Source organism: Amphibalanus amphitrite, unplaced genomic scaffold (genome assembly GCF_019059575.1).
Source record: "Amphibalanus amphitrite isolate SeventyFive unplaced genomic scaffold, NRLGWU_Aamphi_draft 000412F_arrow, whole genome shotgun sequence".
Classification (NCBI taxonomy): Eukaryota; Metazoa; Arthropoda; class Thecostraca; order Balanomorpha; family Balanidae; genus Amphibalanus; species Amphibalanus amphitrite.
This window is the reverse complement of record NW_024881906.1, coordinates 119742-128980: the sequence shown is the minus strand read 5'-3', so window position 1 is coordinate 128980 and position 9239 is coordinate 119742. Positions and strand designations below refer to the sequence as shown.

The 9239-nt window shown below is 45.9% G+C and overlaps 1 protein-coding gene across 8 annotated transcripts; it reads left to right on the top strand.

The window, feature by feature from the left end:
* Window positions 1-3348: 3348 nt before the first annotated feature.
* On the top strand, window positions 3349-8725 carry LOC122390861 (putative nuclease HARBI1). 8 transcript variants are annotated; one of them, XM_043384261.1, is made up of 3 exons: window positions 3349-3407; window positions 6552-6814; window positions 7067-8725. In XM_043384261.1, exons 2-3 carry the CDS (start codon window positions 6585-6587, stop codon window positions 8157-8159), a joined length of 1323 nt encoding a protein of 440 aa, XP_043240196.1. In that variant the 5' UTR covers window positions 3349-3407; window positions 6552-6584; the 3' UTR covers window positions 8160-8725. The 8 variants fall into 8 exon arrangements, with proteins under 8 accessions (XP_043240196.1, XP_043240198.1, XP_043240193.1 ...); XM_043384263.1 differs by having other exon boundaries at window positions 3383-3472; XM_043384258.1 differs by having other exon boundaries at window positions 3395-3477.
* Window positions 8726-9239: the final 514 nt, after the last annotated feature.

Below are 9239 nucleotides of genomic sequence, written 5' to 3'. Positions count from 1 at the left end.
AAGAGCTCTAGCTCCCCAGGGCCAGACAGAATCCACCCTAGGGTCTTGATCGAGGCGGCTGCTCAGCTGGCGGTCCCACTATCCATCATCTACAACAAGTCCATTCAGTCTGGCTGTCTTCCAGACGACTGGAAGCTTGGCACCGTAGTACCTATTCTGAAGAAGGGGGACAGGCTGGACCCAGGCAATTATCGCCCAGTGAGCTTGACTGCAATTCCTTGCAAGGTACTTGAATCCCTGATCCGAGATCATCTCATGACTCACCTGGAAGAAGCCAACCTCCTATCGAACCACCAGCACGGCTTCAGACCACAGCGATCCTGCATGACCCAGCTTCTTGAAGTGCTGGATGAGTGGACCAAGTGCATAGAGAATGGCGAACCAGTTGATGCGGTGTATCTCGACTTCAGAAAGGCTTTTGACTCTGTGCCACACCTGAGACTCCTGAATAAACTCGAGGGATACGGTATCACAGGAAGGTTAAAGGGCTGGATTGCCTCCTTCCTATCGGACCGGCGTCAACAGGTGGTGATCAGAGGACACTGCTCGCCTTGGGTGCCTGTGACCAGTGGGGTTCCTCAAGGGTCAGTCCTCGGGCCAATGCTGTTCATCATATTTATCAATGACTTACCCGAATCCGTGCAGAGCTCCATCAAGGTCTTTGCAGATGATACCAAAATCTTCGGAACACCATCGTCCACTGGAACAAGCTCAATCCAGCGAGACATTGAAGAAGTGGCCAAGTGGTCGGAGAAGTGGCAACTGCCGTTCAATGAATCAAAGTGCAAGGTCCTTCATCTCGGCCCTAGGAATCCTGGGCACTCATACACCATGAATGGTCTCCAGCTGAATACGGTTGAAGTAGAGAAGGACCTGGGGGTTCAGCTGGATTCTGACCTGAAGTTTCGTAAGCAGGCCGCGTCTGCAGCTGCAAAGGGCAACCAAATGCTCGCACTGATAAAAAGATCGTTCACTTGCATTGATGCGACTACCCTGCCGATTCTCTTCAAAACGCTGGTACGACCCCATCTAGAATATGGGAACCTCATTTGGGGGCCCTTCAACCGAGCTGATCAGAGGCTGATTGAACGAGTGCAGCGGAGAGCAACCAAACTGGTCCGTGAGCTAAGACACTTGCCCTACCAGGAACGCCTCCGGCGACTCAAGCTCCCATCACTATATCACCGAAGACGGAGAGGAGACGTAATCGCCATCTTCCAGATTTTGACGGGAGGAGTCAACGTTCGGCCGGACCAGTTTTTCGAGCAGGCAGTCTCATCTGTCACCAGAGGACATGCTCTGAAGCTGCTGAAGCCTCAAGCTGCTTCAAGACCCAGGAGACACACTCTGTCGGTCCGCGCCATCAACGACTGGAATGCGCTTCCTGCCTCTGTGATCCTCTCTACGTCTGTCAATATCTTCAAAGCCCGTCTCGACTCTCACTGGGGTGATGCATCCTTTGACATCCCAGCCACTGGCGGATCCTGGGGGGGGTCCACGGGGTCATGACCCCCCCCAAAAGGTCTGAGAGGGTCATTTGACCCCCCCCAAAAGCCGAAGACCTAAATGCGCTATAGACGCCGTCTTGCATGCTCAAAATCACCTGTCAAACACTTCTGAGCTAATACCTTTGTTTTTCTGGATCGTGTTGCGTGAAAAGGCGTATTGAAGACCAGAATCTTACTCGTTTTTGTCTCAACCGTGCGAGCACCAGGGGATGATCCAGGAAAACTCCAAGGGGATGGTCATGAATTTAATTCGTGGTGCCCCTACCTATACGCAAAATTAAAAACTCAACGGATTTCGGTCACTTAATTTTGGTGATGTCCTATTTTCATTTTTTATTTTGTTTGTTTTATTTTTAGTGCCCCTGGGCCCTGGCAGGTCAAAATCACGTCTGAGGCGAAAGAAATTCACGGGAATCCCAAAAATCACGTCAGGACATTCAGGGCCCTCTGACCAGCCTGACAGCTAGGGCCCTTCTTACTTCCTGGGGCCTCCAGTGAATAACCGCTAGTGTCTGTGTCTGACCGCTAGGGCCCCTCTGACTCCTCAGTAGGTAGGAGGCCCTCTGTAGAGGAGGTCCTCTGTAGAAAGGAGGCCCTCAGTAGAGAGGAGGCCCCCTGTAGAGAGGAGACCCCTTTAAAGAGGAGGCCCTCTGTAGAGAGGAGACCTGCTGTAGAGAGAAGGCTCTATGTAGAGAGGAGGCCCTGTGTAGAGAGGAGGCCCTCTGTGGAAAGGAGACCGCCTGAATGCAGAAGGCCCTCTGAAGAGTGGAGACCCGCTGTAGAGAAGAGGCCCTCTGAAGAAAGGAGGCCCTCTGTAGAGAAGAGGCCCTCTGAAGAGAGGAGGCCCTTTGCAGAGATGAGGTCCTCTGGCTCTTTGAAGAGAGGAGGCCCTCTGTAAAGGAGGCCCTCTTAAAGGGAGAGACCCTCAGTAGAGAGGAAGCCCTCTGTAGAGAGGAGGCCCTGTAGCTTCTGTAGTTAAGAGGCCCTGTGAAAAGAGGAGGCCCGCAGTAGAGATCGGTGGTCCTCTGTAGAGAGGAGGCCCCCTCTGTGTTTTGACAAATGTTTTTGCAAATTTTTCGCGGCGCTTCGCGCCGCCGATTTATGTACATACGTACAGGTCAATACGAAATCTTGACTGTAATTACATAAACCAACCGTGTCAAATTGAATCAGAATTCATATGTGTGCTGTAAAGGAACTCCGGCTTGTACTGCAATGCTAAAAGGGTGGTAAAATTTGTGTTTTGGAGCTGTGTTTCGACACATTCTTTTGCAAATTTTCTCGGCGCTTCGCGCCGCCGATTTATACACCAATCAATAAGAGAGAAATAACAGTGACTGTAATAACACCAACCGTGTCAAATTGAATCGGAATTCATATGTGTACTGTGAAGGAACTCCGGCTTGTACTAGCATGCTAAAAAGGTTGTAATATTTGTGTTTTAGAGCTGTGTTTTGACAACTTTTTTTTTGCAAATTTTTGCGGCGCTTCGCGCCGCCGATTCATACACAGGTCAATAAGAGAGATCGTGACTGTATGCTACTATTTACTAATGCATTAGGCTAAAAGTGAGGTAACTATATCTACTTCTGGGTTTTTAAGTCGGTCGACCCGCCTCCCCCCCCCCCCCCCAGTAAAAAATCCGTGGCGACGCTCCTATATAGGTGGGTTTCACTAACTAAAACTACTGAGCCGAGTGACTTACGATAAAACTTCATCTTATAAACGACGAAGATCAAATGTCATTTTTTGATCTCGACATACTCGCTCCCTACCCCCCCCCCCCCGGTCGTCAGAATTCATTCACCAGACCTGGTATGTCGGCCGACTGGTGACCCCCCCCAAAACGACCCCCTAGATCCGCCCTTGATCCCAGCCCAAGATTCATGACTGTCTCTAGTAAGGAGCTCGATGAGATCAGATCCCTACAGGCCTTATAGGCCTCAAAATTCTGTATTGGTAAGGTAAGGTAAGGTAAGGTAACATTATTTTGTTGTATTCTTTCACATAAGTAATAGCAAAACAGTTGGGCCACTTTTTTACTCAACGAAAGTTTCAATTCGGATATCAACGCTGACGTCACAAGAGTGCTTGTAAACATTTGGCTACAATTGCGACGCAATAACAAATTTTGTAAATAATTTCCATTTTGAACGCATTCGGCTGGAACGCGTTTTAAACATTTTAAATTTTGTTTTGCGAGGTTGGTTGTGTTTTGAATGTTTACAGTCATAATGTGATATGTTTGAGGAGTTGCAAGAGCCTGTATGATGTTGAAAATTGCTTATTTCACCCTTCGCTCAAAATTGAATAAAAACTAGATCGTATTTTAATTTTTCACAAACAATGCCTATATTAAACCAGAAAATCGTGCATATGATACTTGCTCGTAAAAAATGTGCATACTTCGAGAAAAGATGTCAAAACCTTATCTAACCTGACCAAATCTTATGTAGGTAATTAGGTATCTTGGGTACCTTGCCTGTCGTCAATGGATGGTCGGACTCGGGTCAACTCACCTGTGCGGTGTAACTTATTAAGCATTTTGTGTAAAAATCAGTGAAGTATTAGTGTGTGGTAGATATCATTTTGGTTTCTCAAGCTTAAAAAATTTTGTTCATTCCTTTCATGTTTATTTTTTTGCAAGTTTCTCCAGTTTTCAGAGGGCGGAAATTGGAAAAGGTTTTTGTAGGTACCGTAAAACGGGGTGTTAAGGGACAGTTTTGAAGTGTTTTGTTATATTACTCAAGAAGGGTTGGAGATAGAAGCATCAAATTGTCAGCATTTTATGTGGAATTTGGTGCTTTACATGCCTGCCACATTAAAGTTTTTAAGATTTATACCTGCATATTATTTTTTATTTTTTTTTTCATCACTGTCCCTTAGCACCCCAATGTGGGGTGTTAAGGGACACCTATATTATTCCAAGAAATGGTCATCAAATGCCCACAATTGGGGTGTGGAAGGGCACACAATTTATTTATTGAAATGTTTTGCATATTCTGTCACAAAACAAGTCAGGTTCATTCACCACTAATGACCTTTTTAGCCAATTACGTGTAATGCAGTTTACGCTTGTGGAAAATGTGCTAATTATAAGGTAAAAAGAACCAAAAAGTAATCTTCTGTCATCAATAAAAACCCGTGTTGAAGCTTGTCACTTGTCATTATGTTGCCCTCTTTGTTTTAGCCTTTTTATGATGACATCACATTTACTTACATCAGTCTCCATTGACCCATCATTGTAAAAGAGAGTGTTGAGATGTTTTGTTACATAACTTAAGATGTGTTAGAGATAAAAGCATGAACTTGCCAGCATTTTATGTGGAATTTGGTGTTTTCCATGCCTACTTAATTAAATTATATTTAGATATTATTTTTTATTTTTTCTTCCCTGTTCCTTAGCACCCCACATCCACCTCAAAATATGCATGTATCCGGAAAAGAGGAAGAGGATAATGAATGAATGGGTGGATTTGCACAAGTTTTTCAGGAAACATGTGCAATACATGTGACAATACACCTATGTATTCATTTTCCCTGTACACCCACTAGTTTATGTGGTACACACAGAGTTTTGGAGATGTTTCAATTTTGTGAAAATGTAGGATGATTTTCAAATCCATTTTTGAACCAAATCACTTGCATGAAAAAACATACCATTTTCTCCTATGGTCAAGAGCAAAACAGTGTCAACTACCACACTGAAGTTTTTATTGAATCTTCTCAAATTAGGAAGTTAATATGACTCAAAGTTTTTCCCATGCAACTGTCCCTTAACACCCCACTGTCCCTTAACACCCCATTTTACGGTACCTACAACCTACCAACCAACAATCTAACAACCTACAACCTACAAACCTACCAACATGAAACCTAAAACCTACAAGTACAAAGCTACAACCTAACCTAACCTACAACCTCAAATTTCTGCCATTGCATATTCATATGGGCCACAATAGTAGATCGGACCTTATCTTGACAAATACTGATGTTTTTAGTTGCTGGGGTCACTGAAAATTTATCACACTAAAGTTAAGATGCACAAGGTTCCACTCATCTAGGAGTTAACTTATCATAAAGTTTGGCCCAGTTTGATGGCAACAGACAAGAGCTTTCATTTGCCTGTTGCCCTCAAAAGAAACTTTCTACTCTTGTTGCCACTCTGGATGGTTAATTTTCATAGCCATAAACCTATCTATTCTAAAGTACATCAGTTACCTGGTATGTTGTCTGTTGTGGAGGTCTGGTTGACTGATGATATATCATTCAAGCTGGTATTTTAAAAAAAAGAATGTACCACAAGACTGAGGTAAGGGCTGTAGCATGTTGCATTTTCTTTGTGCACAACTTGCTTGGCTGATTCAGCATTGTGGTCCTAGTATATGTACCTAAATGGATACAGCTATCATTCACTGGAGCTACACACTTTATTTTTACAGCTTTTTTATCTTGTATGCTAATTGATATATTATGAGGAATGATAAAAAGCATTTCAGTTTGCCATCAAGTCAAGCATGAAAATATGTGGCATCTATGATCTACCTACCTACTTATGGCATTCACAGTCAATGCTACCCCTACGCCTATCAAAATGTTTAGTTACTTAAGGGCAACAATTTTTTACGCCTATCATCTAGTCTTGTGATGATCGCCCACAGGCCACGGTTCATACATATTTTCTTCAACATTGCACACTTCTTAGGTTTCTCTTCTCTTTGAGCTCACTATAATAAAACACTTCTTGTTTTGGCAGTGGGCCATGGTGCAAAATGCAAATGTTGTCACTGAGGCTTAGGCATTTAAGCATTTGTTTTGTGGATATTTAAACATATTTTTGGTGATAAAATAACAATGATTGATGATAGTAAGCAAACATAGAAGTTAGAACTTGTAATAGCAAGGTAAATATCATTCAAATATTTTTTATAGGCTCACCAATCACACTCATCACCAAGATAACTTTATCTAAAATCACAGCTGATATTCAGCTTTGTGTCAGGAGGTTAGGATATTTTACTTATTCTTCTTCTTTCTTCACAGGGGTCTGTGTGAGTTACAAGCCAAAGATTTAACATGTGGGAGTCGCATAATGAATTTGATGACATTACCTTTGTGGAAGAAGAGGAGGTCTCACAAGAAGTCACTATTCAAGAAGATCAAGAAGAACCAGATGCAGTTAAGAAAGTCAACCCTCTCAGTGGGCTGAAACACCAAGATCCATTAAGCCTAGAGGCATTCTTTCTGGATGAGCTGACCCGAGAAATTGGATATGAAACTGATGAAGATGCCATCATTGATGTTTTGTGAGTATGTTTTTTGCATCATGTTGGTTCCTTCCCTGGAGTAGGGACATCCTAAAGAGTTGATATACATGTGCAGGTAATTTCATATCAATGAAATCAACTTCTTAACCAGTGCTTAAATAATCTTCGATCATCTAGTCTGGTGTAGATGAACCAAGCAAATAAATGTCCACTGACATTTAACACTTTGTTCATTTTGGTTACATGCTACCTAGTAAAGGATATCTAGTTCCAATATCTGGTCTATTCCAGACCGTCGGAGAAGGAGCCTCCTTTGCCGAACATTAAGAGGGTCGACTTGTACTTCGAGGAGACCATCCCCAGGATGAGTGACGCCGAATTTCGCGAGAATTTCCGCGTCAAGCGGTCGACGCTGGCCTGCCTGGTTGAGATTCTGGGCGAGCGAGACGGCACCTTTCAGAGTCACTGTCCGATCAACTCGTACATGTCGCGCGAGCGCCAGCTGCTGCTCGCGCTCTTCTACCTGGGCAGCACCGTCTCCTTCCGGAAGATCTCGGAGCAGTTTAACATGACCATGTCATCGGCGTTTGACTTCATCGACGAGGTGGTGGAGCAGCTGGCAAACTTGAAGGAGATCTTCATCCGCATGCCGTCTACGCACCAGATGCAGGGCACCGTGGACGGCTTCTACGAGGTGTCGGGCGTGCAGGGCGTGCTCGGCGTGGTCAACGACTGCCACATACCCATCCGCAAGCCGATGCACGACCCGGAGACGTTCTCCAACTGGCGTGGCTTCTTTTCTGTCCACCTGATGACGGTGTCGGACGCCTATGACCGGCTGACGGACGTGTGCGTCGGCTGGCCGGGCGGCATGCACGAGGCCGAGGTGCTCGACAGCGGTCCGCTCTCGGCGCAGCTGTCGCGCGACGACATGCGCGAGAATTTCGTGCCGGGCGACTGTTTCCTGGTGGGCGCCGAGACGCTGCCGCTGCGGCCGTGGCTGATGACGCCGTACCGCGCCAACCGGCTGCCGCCCAGCGACGCGCGCAAGTACTACTACAACACTAAGATGGAGCAGACGGCCGAGGTGGGCCGGCGGGCCGTCGGCGTGATGCGCGCCCGATTCCGCCGGCTCAGCTTCGTCGACACCAAGTCGGTGAAGAAGGCCGTGATGCTGACGTGCGCCTCGTGCGTGCTGCACAACATGTGCCTGACGCTGGAGGACCGCTGGGGCGAGGAGCTGGTCGAGGAGGATGAGGTGGAAGGCGTGAAGCGCGCCGAGGGGCCGCCGGGACCGGGAGGTAACCTGGCGCCGGCCGGCGCGCACCGCCGCAGGAACCGGTTGGTGGAGGAGCTCTGGAGCCAGCGGTCCCGGCGGACGTGAGGTCCACGCGACAGTCCAGTGACCAGTCCCAGACTTCTGACTGCACGCCTGCACGGCAAGGGGACGCGGTGGAGAACGTCTATCAGAAGACCTTCGTCAAGACTGAGAACGTTGGGGCGAAAGACTGGCTCATCATATACAGGTTCATCATTCACGAAACACATCTCATTTAGCTGGTAGATGGTATCATCAGAGGCCGACGGTTAGTTTCACATGCAGTGTCCGGCGCTATTTGTGTTGATGTGTTTAATGCCTTTCGTTTAGTTTGTAGTGTGCTTATCTCGCTTTCATTTGATATCAAGTTTCTTTTTATTTTAGCTTGAACTTACTGTTCGAAATTTATCCCTCTAGTGCGATGTCATCCTTCATGTAAGTAAATTTTGCACCAGCATCGAAGTGCATACTGCATAGTAATGGGGCGGTCTGTGAGAAATGTGAACTGTTGTGAATGTCACATTTTCGAATGAATGTACATACTTGAAGCGTGACCGCCTCGCGTTGCTACTGTCTCCGACTGCGTGCATGGAACTGATGCAAACGCAATGTGAATAAAAATGCGTACTGCAGTCGCTCGTCTTGGAGTGTGACTGCGCGCAATTCAGTGTTAGTTGGCAAATGAAGAAATTAACCCACGAGCCGCTGGGGGGGGGCATAAAGTTGCCCCCCTTTACGTTTTGTGAAATATCTCCGAAACCTGATGAGCTACGAACGTGAAACTTGGCATAGCTTCAAATGAATACCTAGGCAATGTTTGAGGAAAGTTTGGTGGTTGTAGTACCTAAGATGACGTCACAGTGATGTCATAAAGTTTTGTCGTTTTCCGATATGGACCGTTTCTGATGACGCTGAGCATGAAACTCAACTGTAAATGAACTAGACAGCACCTGCTGTCATCCTAAAACATTTAAACACTTCCATCTAGTTTCTGACCAATAATCGACCCTTTATATTCGGTCCAATATATCTGATGTATCGTGAGGAATATGAGAGTCGCAAATCTATAATTTCACTTATGACGTCACTGTGACGTCATTTCAAATGGGATCGACACCAACTTTGGACACAACCTCAGCTAGGTAT

Coding starts and splice junctions, on each gene's coding strand:
- LOC122390861 (XM_043384261.1), top strand. CDS start 6,585: ATGTGGGAGTCGCATAATGAATTTGATGACATTACCTTTGTGGAAGAA. Junction 6,815..7,066: donor GATGCCATCATTGATGTTTT/GTGAGTATGTTT, acceptor GGTCTATTCCAG/ACCGTCGGAGAAGGAGCCTC.